This window comes from Gigantopelta aegis, chromosome 2 (genome assembly GCF_016097555.1).
Source record: "Gigantopelta aegis isolate Gae_Host chromosome 2, Gae_host_genome, whole genome shotgun sequence".
In the NCBI taxonomy this organism is placed as follows: domain Eukaryota; kingdom Metazoa; phylum Mollusca; class Gastropoda; order Neomphalida; family Peltospiridae; genus Gigantopelta; species Gigantopelta aegis.
The window spans coordinates 53,260,848-53,278,973 of NC_054700.1; the positions used below are offsets into that span (position 1 = coordinate 53,260,848).

Below are 18,126 nucleotides of genomic sequence, written 5' to 3' on the forward strand. Positions count from 1 at the left end.
ACCCTAAGAAGCAAAGAAAATGTCTGATTTTAAGAGGTATCCGGTTTAAAGAGGTTAAGTTCTATATTGATTAAAATGGGACCATGAAAAACATGCGGTTTTGAGGGAATTCCGGTTTACAGATGGTCCGGTTTTGAGAGGTTTCACTGTGCCATGTGTTATATGTATTTCTTTCCATCAGTATATATGTATGTATTTAAAAGCATGACATTGTATACATAGGGGAAAATATGTGGCAAATCTACAACAAATAAAATAGTAATTACACCCACCCCTTAAATATAAAGGAAACAAAAAGTAAATGGAAAACTTCTATATAAAACAAAATTTGTAAATAATTTCAATTTGGTTTAACGTAAGAAGAAAAGTAAAAGTGTTTTAGAAATAACAAAAACATACAATTTTTTTGTGCAATTTACAAATCAATCGGCTCACAAATAAATAACATGAAAAAAAGGCGTTCACTGTGGGACGGACTACAGATTCACTACAGTAAAGTGACATGTCTTTGCTTGTCAAAATAAGCCAGTAACAAATTCCATGGACTATAATTATATAAGTAGCACTGGCTACATTTTACAGATTATATTAGAGATAATTACATATTGTTTAGGAAAGTGTTTTAACACAGTCTTTCTACTTAAATCTTCTTTTTTTCTTCTTTTTTTCTTCTTTTTTCTTCTTCTTATTTTTTGATCTCAGTGCTCCCTTTCCTTTCTCTCCTTTGAAGTCCATCCTCATTTTCTTCCTGATCTGGCAACTCCTATCTTTTGACTTCTTTCTCTGTCCACCTCCACTTCCCAGTCCTTGTCTCTCAAACCACGACATGTGCTTGTCTCTTTTGGCTATCTGTGCCTCACACCTGCCATTCCCCTTCTACTTTAAATCTTGATAAAAACCATCATGCCCATGTGCAGGGGTAGGGGATTCAGGGGTTGAAACCACCACACACCCCTCCTGCTCAAGCAAATTTGTTGTAAATTTTAGCCGAGAAGAAGAGTTGCCAATTGAAACGCTGAGTGATTCATCATCTGATGAAACATTTGACCTGCCGAGGATCGGTCGAGTGTCGCCGATTGTACGCCGGCCCCGACGACTAGCACGCAGTAGACACATCGACATCAGAAGATTCTGTGCGCAGTGTTAGTAAATTTTAAAACATTATTTTAGAATTAAAAGTTAATTATTTCTTCTGAATAGCAATGGGTTGGCAGGATGACCTTAAAAATAAATTATACTCTTCAAAAAAAGTAGGGGAATCTGAAATATTAATGTTAATATTAACTATTAGACCGAACATACGTTTTGACCACAGACATCCTAGTAAAGAATGTTCAGGTCTGTTTATCAACACACCGAAACACATTCCATAGTTTACACGTGCATCATGCAGTTGTCCCGTACACGTGCGTGGGGTGTCATTCTCAATTTTCACAATTTCCAGGAAGGTCGATTAATCACTGTGGAACATTATTTCTGTCAATTGTTTTCATTCTGTTGATCATACAGTTGTTATTATTTAGTTTTTAGTCATTTTTATTGTTTGATTTTGCGATGCAGCGTATGCAAAGCGATGAGCGATGAGCGTCTACAGACTATTGGCATGCTGCAAATGGTCAGAAGTCCGCGTGAAGTGGCCAACACTTCAATGTTTCAAAGTCAGTGATTAGCCAGGGCTCACCCTGGATCAAAAATACCTGTAGCCAAAATATTAGCCAAATGGAATTTTTATTAGCCATATTGAAAATGCTTTAGCCAAATTTGTTTTACGCAGTACTGTATAGAGTATTTATATATGAAAAGTATCTTTTTCAGCTAATTGTGTACAAACTGGAATAAATTGGAATAACAAAACCTCAATGAGGGTAGGGGCAGTTAATATATTACTTCGATTTTTCAGCGGGGGTGGGGTTGGAATGGGGTTATGCAATATCCTCAGAGTTTGAAGCCAGTACCCATACACCCACCCCCTCTTCTAAGGCCTATGACATTAAATTAACAAACATACAGAAATATGGGGGTGGGTGGATGTTTATGGAGAGTGTTGTTTTTTATTTCTTCCTTTTTTCCCAAATAAAAATTTGAGAGCTTTTATTTAAAAAAAAAAAAAAAAATTATATATATATATAGAGCTCATTATTTCTTTAAATAGCAATCTTTATGTTAGTTTGAATTGCTTTTATTTAAAAAAAATTTTTTAAAGTGACCAATCAATTCCCCACCCCAAACAATTTCATAATTTGTGCCATGTTGTTGCTGTTGATTTCAGCGTCGTATTACATGCTTGTTGTGATTTATGCTTACAAAATACCTCGGCTAAGAATGCCGACTTCACAGTATACTCCATTAATAAAAAAAAAAACCCAACCTTTAATAAAATTACAATTTACGGTCTTCTTAAAATCCAGCTAACTTATTAAATGTCACCTCACAGTCTTACAAATTTATATCTAAAATTATCTAACAAATATGATTATTGTAAACTAATTTTATTCTGTGTACATTTAACTGTAATTTGTACAATTTAAATACTGCATTTTCATTTTCGGCGATCGCGATCTGTATGCGTGCTCTCGACCATGGGTACGAAATTTTCAAAGACAAAGGAATAAACAAAAACTGCAGTTAGGTATTCATTGATGCGTACAACTAGTTTTTCTACAAATTTACATCAAGATTTACTTTTGCGTAATCGTATTGTTAAATGCCCGCAACGATGTCTCTTGACACAAGGGTGTCGGCTGACTCTGAAGCATGACATATATTCGCGCCGAGAGCTGTCCTCAGTTCAGCCAACAAACGTTCTTCCTAACGTTTGCGAACTATTTGATTGGTGATCGTCGTGTCCATTTGGTTTAACGTGAAGCGCACAAACCAGTCTAGCGAACATTTTGTTTTCATTCGGTCTGGCTGAACTCGGTCCTTGAGACGGCCTACATGTCTTTCGGCCCTGAACTGGCATGTGTATTCAAATTGACACGCATTGTCGGTCTGTTTTTATTACTTTGGTTCAAAGATTTTACAAAGTGAAAATAACAAGTTACAGATCTTCCAGACATTGCTGTCATACATGTTGAATGCATGCCGTTAAAATTAATAACCGTGATTATTAACATAAGCAAACAGTATAAGGCCTACGCTGTATTCTGCATGACACCGTTTCTCATTACCGGTTGCGAGATGGCTATTACGCTAATTGAATATTTGGTAGTATTACTAGTATTATTATGTTTGAGGTGTCGGATAGATTATGTAACCGTTTGTTCACATCAGAAGACAGAAAATGGCTTAGCCAAAATTTTAGCCACTTGCAAATTTTATTAGCCATTTTTTGTAAAAATTAGCCAATGGCTGATTTGGCTACCGACAGCGCGAGCCCTGATTAGCAGACTATGGAACAGGTACCAACAAACCCAAAACCCAAAATGTTGACTATCGACCCGTTCAGGTCGTCCCAGGGCAACGACAGGAGTACATGATCAATTAATCCATAACCAGGCTAAAAGAAATCAAGCTCAAACGGCAAATCAAATTATTGCAAACCTTCATCAGGCTACTGGTGTCCGGGTTACAGGTCAGACGATTAGAAATCGTCTTCATGCAGCCTATCATATACCTTACAATTTTGGTAATTGTAAATTCTTATTGGAGTTCCCCTACTTTTTTTTGAAGAGATTAATTATGCAAATGAATGGTGTTATTTTGTAGGAGTAGGTTTGATTAAAACAACTTTTAAAAGTTTGACCGTATATTATTCAACTTACTGACTTGGATAGGAAGGCAGATTATGGGATGGGGTAGATAACTCTGTATGTATAGGGATGGTCTAGTGGTTTTTCCTGTGTCAGAGCATACAGAATAGGGAACACAACATTATTGAAGTGTTACAACTGATAAGTTTGAATAATAATGAAAATTAGAACCAAATTTTCTAAAATTACTTTAGTCTGGTCTTATACATTAATTTTGAAGTATAAGATGAGATGCCAAATTCTTTTAGTGTAGTTTCAATTAAAGGAACCAATTTAAAAAAAAATTAAAAAATTGGTGGGGGTGGGGGTGTCGTTTGGTCTAATTACAAAATGTAGTTACTTAATTTAGTGTGCATTTCCATTTTGATTTATAAGATGGAATACTTCAGTTTAAACCCGAAATCTTTTTTGTTTTTTTGTTTAGCGAACCGTGAACGTCGTGACCGTCGGGAGCGGCGACAAGAAGTTGATGAAGCACGACCACTGTATGACCTGACTGATGAAATGCAGGATGAGATGTATTACTGTGAGGATGGGCTGGAAGATGTGTTCTCCTTCATCCCTTCCTCCACTAGTATCACAGACCTTGTCAGTCAAGTATGTCCTGCCCCCCCCCCCCCCCCCCCCCCCCCCATAAAACAATGAAATGCAGGATGAGTTGCTTTACTGTGAGGATGGGCTGGAAGATGTGTTCTGAATGCTTGTTATAAGTTTGATATATTGTGTGTTATTTGAAAACAATTCTGTTTTGTGTGTGTTTCAGTTTGACATCTGATAATATATCTGTATTCTTATTGGTCAAAAACCAGTCACATGATCTTCCGTAAAAAGTGGTATTGCCCTGAGACTGTCCCACCTGTCCATTAAAAGTGATATTGCCCTGACCAATGAAAATAAAGATGAAACAAAATTCTATCTAATTAATGAGTAGGTAACGTAATGATATGTCAACTGCTAATTCTAATGTAAATAAGCACAAATGTGTGACAAAACGCTTTGCTGTCCTTCAACAGAAAGATAACATCTTTAGTCATACTGATTTAATTCCGCAAATATGACAAAAACAAGGTCAGTAATCGTCAAATTGTGTATGGAATATATCACAGATTTAGAAACGTACATGATACATAAAAATGCAGTTGGAATCGGCACTATCAGGATTTTATGTTACAAATAAAAAAATGCATTTGGAGGTAATCGGTAACTCTTCAGTATTAAATGTATGTTCAGATTTATCACATTTTGTGTTTTATTTTGCTATTAATATGATTTTGACACTCTTGCTGGTTATAATGTCTTAAATTTGATTTTTGTCTTAGTAATATTTCAACTGTTTATTTCAGCATTCCTCTACGTGTCATACAATGTCATGGGATTACGTGACGTCACTAAATCCCATCAGTTTTAACACATTGCGGGAAATTATAAGCATTAGCGTATTTTGATTCTGATAAACAAAGCAGGAATGTACGAGTCTTATGGATGACATTATGTAATAAAACAATTATTGACATTTCGGGCAATATCATGTTTTATGGACCGAAGAAATTGAAATTGACCTCGGTCAATAATTGATAATTATTTACATTTGACCTAACTTGGTGTTTTCTTTGTGTGTTTTTCAGTCTGACGGCCTATTGGAGCGTGTAACATGTGAGCTGTGTGGCACAGAAACAACCACTCTCAACAGACACATGAAGGAATTCCACCCAGGGTGTGGATGTAAGATTTAAATTAAATCTTAATTTTACTTTATCTTAGACATTTGATTTCTCGTACCAGCCAGTGCTCCATAACTGGTGTAACAAAGGCCGTGGTATGTACTATCTTGTCTTTGGGATGGTGCATATAAAAGATCACCTGCTGCTAATCAAAAAGAGTAGCCCATGAAGTGGTGACAGCGGGTGTCCTCTCAATATCTGTGTGGTCCTTAACCATATGTCTGATGCCATATAACTGTAAATAAAATGTGTTGAATGCATCATTAAATAAAAAATTTCCTTAGACATTTGATAATAAATTTACCAACCATGAAATTCACGAAATTTATATTTCTCTTTCTGCATGCACTCTTCAGACACCGAGTGCTTTACATTGCACTAAAACAGACTACTCGATTAAATTTTTACAAAAACCATGTTGAGTGGGTACAAGTTTATAACTTTTACTCACAAATTTTCACTTAAACTTTTTATAAATACATAAACTTTTTATAAATACATAAAATGTTCATATGTGAAAAGGTAAGTACTATTTTCGTGGGTTTTGTTTAAAATTTTTATATTTTAGATCAGTTAATTTGGTTTATAATTGTGAAAAAAATCGATGTGCAATTGGGATTAGCTGTCCGGTTTTATGGCCATTATTCTTAATCACTGTTTTTTGCTGACCACAATTTGGTTTTGGAAATGAACTACAATTCATATCCCAATTGTTTTTAAAGTAAAACGAGAAATACGCTAATATTGCTTAAAATTTTATGAATTTCAGAAATATTAATTAATTTTGTAGACCTATTTATGAAACAATAATATGCATCTTGTATCGTTGTTTAGGTACCTGTAAAGGACATATAAATAAAGGAAAGCAATACACTTAAATGAATAACTGTTTTCCAGGTAACTGTGAAGGACTTGTCGGTATGGGACATAACGACACTTAGTGAAATCTTGTATAATTGTTTTTCAGGTAACTGTAAAGGACTTGTCACTATGGGACATCAATACACTTAGTGAAATCTTGTAAAATTGTTTTTCAGGTAACTGTGAAAGACTTGTCGGTATGGGACATCAGTATTGTATAATTGTTTTTCAGGTAACTGTGAAGGACATTTAACTAAATATTTTCAATTAACTGTGTAGGACATGCCAGTATCTGACATCAATACATTTACTGAAATCTTGTATAATTGTTTTGCAGGTAACTGTGAAGGACATGCGTACCGTAGTAACGGTGTGTATGAGACCGGGTTGCCGGGAGGGATGTGCGGCTACGGTACAACCGTCTACTACCTGTGTCTCATCTGTAGAGATGCGTACCTGCTGCATTACAACCGAGAGCAGACGGACGAGGCTCGGTCAGACGGTGCCAAGAGAACTCTAGCTCGAACCTCAGCTCCGGACCTTCTTGGATCTCTAGACAAAGGAACAGATGGTCAGTTCAAATTGCAGGGAACATTTCTGTTTTTGAAAATTTTGATTAGCGATATTTCTGGTCCAATTGAAAATTGATTAGCAATTACCATGTAATTAATGTTTTAAAATTGTGTAGTATTTTTATGTTATCTTTAATTGTCTCATCTGCAATGAAAGACCTACATTCTAACAAAGAGGGATTTATGTCATTCTTCTGATAGTGGTTAAGGTATCAGGTTATTTATGGTTATATCAAATTAAAGTTCATACGTGCTGTAATGAGTACACACCTCAGCTACGTGTATTCGGCTTGTCTGTCCAGGACAAAGGTTAATAGTAGTTAGTGAGAGAGAAAACGGCATCACATTCCAGTGCAATTTTTCTTTAAAATATTTAAGTGTCGTAAGGACGCCCTGTTAGCAAATCTTGAGAGCCCACCACTAACCCAGCGAGCCCTACCACTTGTCTCCAGTAGGAACAGAAGATACACAAAGTGTTTTGCATGAAAGCATGGAAAAGATCTCTGTTCAAGACTGGTTTCCAAGGATTTTGAGATATATGTTGATTGTGTCATTTCAAAGAATCGATGTAATTTGTACTAATAATTTTTACCAACCATGCAGGCTCATATACTAGCCAAGCTAGAGAGTCCTGTATGAGTTTTGTGAGCCTTTGGCTCCCAGACTCTCCTCTGCATTCTAACACCTAAACATTGAGCTTTTAAAAACTCATTCTGGGTGGGAGCTAGTATCGAGACACAAATCTGATGCCTAGCAATTTTAAGGCTGATGGCTTCATTGCTAATGACATAAAAACCTGTGATTATATAACTGACATGAACTTATAGAAAAATTAAAAGCATATCATATGTTTTTTTGGTAACTTGAGTCATGAATACAATTTATCAGTGACAGTAAGTAACACGACGTCCTCAGTTTCATGGTAATAATTGTTTCCGATACCATGTTGGTAAAATCGCCTAACCAAAATTTTGTTTCCCATGATTTTTATATCGAGTAAAAATAATAAAAATAATATATAATTTTTTTTTTTTAAACTGTTTCCGATAGGTTCCTATGATCACAAAGCACAGAACCGAAAAAAGTGTTTTCCATGAAATTTGAAATCCTATGGCCTGATATTATAATAATAAAACATTTTAAATTAAAAAAAAAAAATCTTTTATTGAGCAGATGGCCTAGCTTTTGTATCCGAGGAAAGGTTCAGTCTTGTGAACATCAGTGTTGAGAACTATCAGAATCTTCTACCCCAGCTGGGCCTCACGGACAAGAAGACCATACCGGACACGGTGCGATTCCAGGACTCTGACCCACTTGGTGCAAAACTGATGGCCAGCAATGCAGGATACACAGTTAAAGAATCTACAAGTACGTCACACTTTCTAATAATCTGGGTTTTTTTAGTCCCCTACCAGTCCAACCGGAGGGGACTAGATTCCATCTCGGTCCTTCTGTCTGTCTGTCTGTCCGTCCATCCATCTGCATCCATACGTCAAAATGTCTGTCCATCCGTCCCACATCTAGTTTTCTGGATACACAGTTAAAGAATCTACAAGTAAGTCACACTTTTTAATAGTCTACTTTTTCATCTGACTTTCTTCTTTGACGCATTCCAGTAGCTGATGATTAATAAATCAGTGTGCTCTAGTGGTGTCATTACTCTAAGCAAACTGACTTTCTTCTGACCAATAAGAAGCCGTGGTATGTGCTATCCTGTCTGTAAGATGGTGCATATAAACGATCCCTTGCTACTAATGGACAAATGTAGCAGGTTTTTTTCTCTATGACTATGTGTCAAAATTACCAAATGTTGGACATCCAATAGCCGATGATTCATATATCAGTTTGCTCTAGTGGTGTCGTTAAACAAAACAAACTTTAACTTTGAAGATTACTTGACAATAAATCACTGTTCTCTAACATTAAGGATTGTGGTAAACTGTGTTACTCTGACTTTAGAAATGATAATGCTGTGTGTTTATGATCAGGTAGCCACTCGAAAACCTCTTGGTTTGATGTCCAACAGAAGACTGACTTTAGAAATGATAATGCTGTCGAGAACTATGACAATGCTGTTTGTTTATGATCAGGTAGCCACTCGAGAACTTTTCGGTTTGATGTCAAACAGAAGACTCTGACTTTTGAAATGATAATGCTGTTTGTTTATGATCAGGTAGCCACTCGAGAACTATGATAATGCTGTGTGTTTATGTTCAAGTAGCCACTCGAGAACTATGATAATGCTGTGTGTTTATGATCAGGTAGCCACTCGAGAACTATGATAATGCTGTTTGTTTATGATCAGGTAGCCACTCGAGAACTATGATAATGCTGTTTGTTTATGATCAGGTAGCCACTCGAGAACTATGATAATGCTGTGTGTTTATGATCAGCTAGCCACTCGAGAACTATGATAATGCTGTTCGTTTATGATCAGCTAGCCACTCGAGAACTATGATAATGCTGTTTGTTTATGATCAGGTAGCCACTCGAGAACTATAATAATGCTGTTTGTTTATGATCAGGTAGCCACTCGAGAACTATGATAATGCTGTTTGTTTATGATCAGGTAGCCACTCGAGAACTATGATAATGCTGTTTGTTTATGATCAGGTAGCCACTCGAGAACTATAATAATGCTGTTTGTTTATGATCAGGTAGCCACTCGAGAACTATGATAATGCTGTTTGTTTATGATCAGGTAGCCACTCGAGAACCTCTCGGTTTGATGTCAGACCGAAGACTCTGGGAGAACAGGTGTTGAACATTAAAACCAGCAGCGATCGTCTTATTGCTCTTAGACGGACAACCGCAGCAACTCAAGTGTCACTCGCTCGAACCATCATCATGAGAGTTCTCTCACTTATCACAGAAAGGTGGGTTCTCGAAATACTCATACAAAAACGACTAATTTTGTAGTCATATTGAATTATTAATTACCATCTCTAAAGCCATTTGCTTAATTCCACTGTTATTAGGGGCCTACTAACAGTAGAAGATAATTAATTTTATGTGTTTTGTGAATGAACGTGTTATTAAATGTCTTTCGTTATTTTTATTTAATTTGTGTGTAACTGATTGGGCTGTCTGATATTAAGCTTTCCTTATTTCTTGCTGTAGAACATCATACAGTTTGTATGTGGCTCTGGAATTGATTGGGCTGTCTGATATCTTTTTGCAGTAGAACATCATACAGTTTGTGTGTCGCTCTGGAACTGATTGGGCTGTCTGATATTAAACACATCATGCGACTGATGGCCCTGTGTGCGGCGGGGAAGCTGAGCTGCTCGGGCAACACTGGACAGCAGGTGTCGCAGGAGTGCATGAAGAACCTGACCACGGCCGCAGGAGCTCTCGTCCAGGAAAACATCCAGTCACTCAAGCAGCTTGCGCAGCTGTGTACTCAGGTAATTTTATTTTATTTTATTTTTGTATTAGTAGTAGTACCTTTTTTTTTTTTTTTTTTTTTTTTTTTTTTTTTATTTATTTTTTTATTATTAGTAGTACTTTTTTATTATTATTATTTATTTTATTTTATTTTTAAATTTTTGTATTAAGTTTTACTTTAAATTTATAATAACATACATTTTATTTAAATTCTGACAACAAAATAAGAAATAACACAACAAAGGATAAGTGAATGCAGAACAACAAAAAATAACAAAATGACAAAATTTTAATATACAAAATACAGTAAAATGTAAAAAAGAAGAAAAAAGAAGTCTCTACTAATCATTAAATTTAAAGGGATGCTTGGGCAATGCTTTTGGACTGGTATGTATATTCAATGATATTTAATGCACATTATGGCTTAATATCAACAAGTATATTCAATTTGGTATATTTAATTAATAAAATGGAACAAATGTGACGATTATTATATATAACAGGCGCAACCATTTTGCTCCATCCCAGTGAATCCGCCCTCTGGTAAAGTTAATGATGGTTTGTTTGGTAGAATATCATCACGTTCCCCCCAACCCACTGACATTATATACTCAGGTATGTTTTATAGTGGTATGCCTAGAAGGGGAATGTTGGCAAAATATCTGCCCATTCACACCCCTCCCATGTACATTTTATGTGCAGACTTGTTTGACATGTATAAATATACCAGTTTATAGGGTAGCCTGGTTTTTTTGTGATGTTTGGGTTTTGATTTTTCATTTTATGATTCTGTCAACTCTAGGAACTGATGATGGCTGCGTTAGGATCGAACAGTGTGCCCGAAACGCCGAACGCCCGAATACCGCCGAAATTTGCCGTCACACAGGCCCTCGTGTCACTCCTGGTTCAGAAGGGCTGGAGTCAGAAACTTCTTCAGCTTCAGCTGGCAGAGGATGGAGGTAGTCTGGGAAGAAAGAAAATGTTTTATTTAACGACGCACTCAACACATTTCATTTACGGTTATATGGCATCGGACATGTGGTTAAGGACCACACAGATATTGAGGGAGGAAACCCGCTGTCGCCACTTCATGGGCTACTCTTTTCAATGAACTGCAAGGAATCTTTAATTATGCACCATCCCATAGACAGGATAGCACATACCACGGCCTTTGATGCACTGGCTGGAGCGAGAAATAGCCCAATGGGCCCACTGACGGAAATCGATCCCAAACCGACCGCGCATCAAGTGAGCGCTTTACCACTGGGCTACATCTCGCCCCAGGTAGTGTGGGAGGTTTTGTTGTTCGTTATAACAGGGCTTGAAATTAATGGCGGCAGTCTTGTGACAATGTGCCAGTTAAATGCCCCGGCCAGTGCCCTGAAAATTAAACGAGCGTCACAGCTAAACTGGCTGTGGCTTATTCAGCCCTCTACATTGTTACCAGTTTGGTTGCATATGTGACCATTTTTATCATTTGGTGACTGAAAAATTCAATACTATCTATACAAAAAACAAAAAAAATACATGTAGGTGCCATCTGGTTGATAAATGAAAAAATTAATGTAGAGGGGTTTTATTCTTCATTCGTAGGTTATTAATTGGTCATCATCATACTAAAACCCGACTTCAAAATGTTGTTTTATTACGAATCCGGTGTTCTCGCTGGCCTGTTTTAAGACCTTCTAACCCTTTACCATTAATGGGGCATTGGTTTGGATGTGCACAATGCATAAAAAAATCCCACCTCCATCAGTCGAGGTGTTTCAGTAGTTATTTATGAGTAATTTTCTATATTACATTTTTTAAAATCTTTTTTAAATATTGTTTTTGACTATTTCGTTTATTAATTTAATAATATGTCTAACCTAGCTGTTGCTTGGAAAGAACTTTACAACATTATTTTTTGTTCCTATTTGCAGGAGTCAGTCCAGTAGTTTTTAACAATTAACTAATATTATAACATTTTGTGTTTTAATTAGTTCGGTTTTATAGTTAGTTATTACTACTTCAAAATCTATATACAATATTTTATAATATGATTTATTTTCCAGTCTCTGCCGCTATGAACAGCACTGCAGATGAGAAGTTTTCTCCACTCTTGTTGATCAACGCCCTGTCTGCGTGTCTGATATCAACAAAAATACCATTCATGTACCGCCAGTGGGCCGCCCGCCAACTGATGACGGCCCTGTCGGCCCAGGGGGATCCCCGGGTGACAATGTCGGAGAACCAGGTCGACCTGGGAGGGGACCTGCCTCTGTGGCACATATCCAAGTTAGAAGCTCACCAAAACAGGGTGTCACAGTGCGTGTGGTCTGCAAAGAAAAGTCTGCTGGCTTCAGGGTAGGTTGATGTTTGTCCTATTGCAGATTGCATCTACAGCCACTGATTGGCTGGCTTAAAAACGGCAGTGTTTGGTTGGTTGTTCACTATGGCCGGATCTTCACTTTCATCCATGAGTCCGATTACACAATGTTATTATGCGTTATACAATTTACAAAGACTTGCAGGAAGATTTTCACTCATCTGTTTCATAAACATGAAATGGTATATTTTCATGAGCAGTGGCATTAATAGTGTAAGGTTTATACATGTAGCATTAATACCAATAGCGATATAGAAACTACTATTGTTTAGTTACTGTTACCGCAAGTGTTAATATAACAATTACCGGAAGTGTTTTCTAGGGTTATGTCATATAGTCAAGTCTATGTTCTCAGTGAATAAAAACCACTATCATTTTTGATATGAGTTGTTGAACCAGAACATTACAAATAGCATAGAAAAATTATTGTTTTATAATGCAACCAGTGTCGAATTATTTTGCATTGTAAACATTTGGATGTAAAAAGAACATCCTTATGCCATGGTGTCACTTACATTACATCTGTAATGCACTTAAGATTATGTGATGTGACAATGGGTAATAAAGATTATAACCAACTCGCTACAAGGAGTTACAATGTACCTTGTGAATGAATGTTGTGAAACATTCGCCTGTGGTTCGGGTTGACAACATTCATTCACTTGGGACAAAATAATTCTTAATTCCTTGTAACTTGTTAATTATTCTGTAAATGTTTGTTTTTTGGGGGGGTTTTAAGTTTATTAACCCCGTAAACAAATTTTGTAGCGTCGGGGCCCTTATATCAGTACCATACATTGTTCTCTAAATGTCTACTCCTAACTAGTGGCTATGATGGTACTGTGCGCCTGTGGTCGCTGCTGTCAAACCGCACTCACCAGTTCCTCCAGCAGACGTTCGTCTTCAACAGCGGTGAGGACGTCAGCCACGACGACCTCAACAACAACCTGCTGGGACTGATCTGCTTCAACAGCGCTGGCAGGCTGCTTGCCGGGGCCATCAACAACCTGGTCAACATCTGGATCATCGGAGGTGCGCTTTTTGGCAACTGAAATCACTGATTATCCAAGTTAATAATTGTAATCATACGTGTAATAACAAGTTTGATGACGTAATTTCGGGAAGCGACATCATAACATGACGTTGTTTTCCTCAGTCCTGTCTAAGACTTGGCATGTGAAATATGACGTCATTTTGTCAGATCCTGCTAGTTGTGGTTGAAACATTTTGAGACGGTCCTTGTTATTCATAAAAAATAACTCTAATAATATGGATAATAAAGAAATTATTTCACTCGCGTGTGAGTCGTACTGATTTTACAAAACGTGTCAGGATTCAAGTATTACTCTTGCTCTCGTTCGGGCAATACAAAAATCCTGACACACATTTCGTAAAATCAGTATGACACTCATGCTCGTATAATAATCTCTGTATACTAAATATATTTTCTTGTTAGAATACTGGTGTCTGCATATCTAATGCAGGCCTTCTAGAATACGGTGGCCCGATGCCCGAGGCCAGTGTTTTTTGGATTCGGGCCAGTAAAAGTTATTTTGTACAATCCCGATGGCAAGTGGTAAAAAAAAAAAAATTAAAAAAAAAAAAAATTCTACAACGCTACGTCCTACGATCATACAAAAACAAAATAAACATCTACAAGTCACTTCTTTCGATTTGCTATCACATGCAATATTTCACTAACAAACAGTTGGCCACCAGTAATCTCTGACCCATCCATGACATCAATATATCCATTGATATAACTTTATTAAAGATATAAAGTGTAAACATTGGAAAAATAAAAGTTCATTGTTTTGCCGCCATTTTGTTTTTGACACTGGAATCCAAAGATTTGTTACTCTAATACTAATAATATGCAAAACGGTAACCAGTCTTTTATTAGTTTTAAAGGTTGCATGTCACTATTTACAAATACTTTAAATGTGTAAATTATTAATTTAATTTATAAAATATGACATAAATTGCAAAAAATTTTTTTAAAAAGCTTAGGAACACAGTATCATGAAATAGATAAACTTAACAAAGTACCCAAATTGAAAAATTATTAATATGGTGTGTGTGTGGGGGGGGGGGGGGGGGGGGGGGTAAGCCTTAAACTGCAATACATGTACACTTTATGCTAATAAAGGTTCTTAATTGTTTCTTCTCTCTTTTTGTTTTTTTGAGGGGTTGTGGTGAGTTCCCATTCATAAGTAAATAAATAATGCTGTTAATTGTTGTAATATGTCGGTAACATGGATTATTTTGTATAACTTATGTGGTTTTAGTGGAAACAATTATTTTAAAATTTTAATAGGTACGGTAATTTTATTCTAAATTGATGAAAATTATTTGCGTATTTTTCTAAACAAACCATAAAGCATGCCCAATGAGCCAATCTGTTGTGTAAATTGACAAATTGACTAAACATGATCTCAGTATGAAAAATGGACATTTAAAAAGTTAATTATTTTAATTTACTGTTTTTTTGTTTTATTAACTAAAAATTGGGCAAGTGAATTTTTCACCATGGCCAGTTAATTTTCAAATCCACTGGCCCTATGGCAAGTGAATTTTAAAAATATTCTAGAACCCCTGTCTAATGTGTTTGTGGTCATGTGCTGATGTTTGCAGCAGTCATTGTTGATATTCTTCCTGAATTTTTTGGAAGGTAAAATCTGGTTTGGGCCACTACGAACGTTAGGATGACAACAAACACCTTGCTGATACAGACACTCATATTTGAAACAGGAAAATATGTTTAACATATACTTTTAGTCGTCAAAAAGGATCTGTTAGTCATTAGTATGGTACTATGGCCGCAAACTCACAATAGTCCCTTTAACGTAAGATGTATTATACATCACATGGCTGTGTTTACAATGTGCTCAGATGACATGAATCAAAATTATATTCCTTTCTTTTCTTTACTGCTGTTAAATAATCTAAGACTTTTCTTAAAGAATCATACACTATATATTACTTACCTTCTTTCAACTCAATAATGACAGTTTTCTGTAGCATGATATTCACAATTTCATTTCACTTTCATACTGATACAACAGAATATTTACAATAGCTTTGGGTTTTTTGTTTTCAGGTAGCAATGGTCACCTGGATGTCCAGCCCCAGTGGGTGACCGCCTTGTCGTGGCCGGAGCACAAGGGCTTGTTTGAGGGCCGACTGGGCATCATGACCGACACCCTGCTGGTTGGTCGGCTGGACGGGTCCGTCGCTCAGATCGAAGTCCTCGATATTTTGACCTGTCGGAGGAAAGAACTCCAGCACTGCACACGGAGAAACGGTTAGTTACTGGAGAAACGGTTAGTTACTGGAGAAACGATTAGTTACTGAGAAACTGATAGTTACCAGAGAAACGGTTAGTTACTGGAGAAACGGTTAGTTACTGGAGAAATGGTTAGTTACTGAAAAAACGGTTAGTAACTGGAGAAATGATTAGTTACTGGAAAAACGGTTAGTAACTGGAGAAATGATTAGTGACTGGAGAAATGGTTAGTAACGGTTAGTTACTGGAGAAATTATTAGTTACCTGCTGAAGGGCTTGAAAATTATAAAGTGGGTGTAGCCGGAATTGCGGTTATGTAGTGTTTAGCCCGAATAAAACATTTTTTAGTGACCTGCAGGTTGTCATACTCGACCGATTGTAAAAAAGTCTTTCATTCTGGCTAAAAAATCTACATAGCCTGAGTACTCTGTCATTCGAGAGCTAGACGGACATTTAGATGGCTATAATCGCTCTCTCAGCCACAGATAACTATATAGTGAAAAAATACGGCATTGCTGCCTACCACTGGATAGGCAAAGATTCCTGCTCCAATACAACAATAACCCTTTATTTGACACTAAATACCATTACATTGATAATTTTCGAGTTCAACGATAACAGATATTTCACATATTAACCACTAATAAACAGACTACAGGAAGAAAGCCGACAGCAGCCCCCTTTCAACAATGTTACAGTTAAATATGTAAGCGTAGCCCAGTTGTAAAGTGCAGTTGGTTTAGGATTGATCCCTGTCGATGGGCCCCATTAGGCTATTTCTCATTCCAGCCAGTGCACCACAACTGGTATTTCAAAGGCTGTGGTATGTGCTATCCTGTCTGTGGGATGGTGCATATAAAAGATCCCTTGCTACTAGTGTTTCCTTTGATGACTACGTGTAAGAATTACCAATTTGAAATGTTTGACGTCCAGTAGCCGATGATTCATAAATCAGTGTGCTCTAGTTGTCATTAAACAAAACAAACAGACAATAAATATGTCAGTGCTGACGGGTTTCTTACTGTAGTATGTGTATTAGTATGTTAGATATTGGTGACGCAAAGTTTGGTTAATCTACAATGAAAACTGTAAATGCTTCATGTACAATGTTGTTGTTTTTTGTTTTTCTGACTTAACCTTATTTTAATTTTAGTGTCTGTCACACAGATTGCCTGGTTTAACGAAGACCAGCGGTTTGCCATCGGCTACAGTGATGGTGTGCTGTCATTATGTGGCTTGTCAGAACTAACAGATATTATCACCACAGAAGCTCACAAAGTTAGTATTTGAAACGGACTGTCCTCAGTTTACAGCTATTCAAATACACGGAGGATATTTACTATTTATGATATAACTTTTGGCAATTTACGTTTATTTTCAAAATGCCAGCAGCAAAATAGTTCTGGCTTTCTTACAGTGAACATACATGTAGCACTTTCTACAGTGACGATAACACATTTGAGAGTGAAACTGTAAAATTGTCACTCTGAAATGTGTTATCATCACTGAGTGACTGATAACACTTTTATTTCACTGATATTTTAAGATATTTCACTAAATGTTATATAACAAAGAGTGCTATAATACAAAGTGCCATGTAATACATAGAGATTATTATACAAGGTTCTATATTGTACAGATTTTATGAAATGAGTGTCACGAGTACCGTAAAATTAGTATGACTCACATGCGAGTGTAATCAGTTCTTTATTATACATATTATTATTCTTTATGAATAACAAGGATTGTTTCAAAACATTTCAAATTTAATTAGAAGGAAATGACAAAATGATGTCTTTTTGATAAGCGACATCATCGTCCCTTTATAGAAAATTACATCTGATGACCAACCAATGACAAAACATGTCATGACATCGCTTCCTAAAATTACATCATTGGTTGGTCACATGATTACTTGTTATTACACATGTGCTTCGTATGATTATTATTAACTTGGTTATGTTGAACCATGTGGGTAATAAATCGGGATAATAAAACTGAAACCATTATTTCATTTAATTCTTACTATATTAAAAAAAAAAAACTTGCACAATGGACTAAACTGACGGCTCCTGTTTAAAATATATTCAAAGTTTTGTTTTTGTTTAACGACACCACTAGAGCACATTGATTAATTAATCAATGGTTATTGGATGTCAAACATTTGGTAATTCTAACA

General features: G+C 36.3%; 1 protein-coding gene across 2 annotated transcripts in view; it reads left to right on the forward strand.

The window, feature by feature from the left end:
• The window catches only part of LOC121387076 (probable E3 ubiquitin-protein ligase HERC1), a 130,504-nt gene that overhangs the window by 75,036 nt on the left and 37,342 nt on the right, over positions 1–18,126 (forward strand). For both annotated transcript variants that reach the window (XM_041518088.1, XM_041518098.1), the window contains exons 45-56: positions 988–1,142; positions 4,177–4,349; positions 5,378–5,474; positions 6,672–6,905; positions 8,080–8,274; positions 9,608–9,782; positions 10,088–10,313; positions 11,096–11,252; positions 12,348–12,639; positions 13,488–13,693; positions 15,762–15,965; positions 17,101–17,225. In XM_041518088.1, the coding sequence (XP_041374022.1) occupies positions 988–1,142; positions 4,177–4,349; positions 5,378–5,474; positions 6,672–6,905; positions 8,080–8,274; positions 9,608–9,782; positions 10,088–10,313; positions 11,096–11,252; positions 12,348–12,639; positions 13,488–13,693; positions 15,762–15,965; positions 17,101–17,225 (2,239 nt within the window). The remainder of the gene's footprint in view (positions 1–987; positions 1,143–4,176; positions 4,350–5,377; positions 5,475–6,671; positions 6,906–8,079; positions 8,275–9,607; positions 9,783–10,087; positions 10,314–11,095; positions 11,253–12,347; positions 12,640–13,487; positions 13,694–15,761; positions 15,966–17,100; positions 17,226–18,126) is intronic.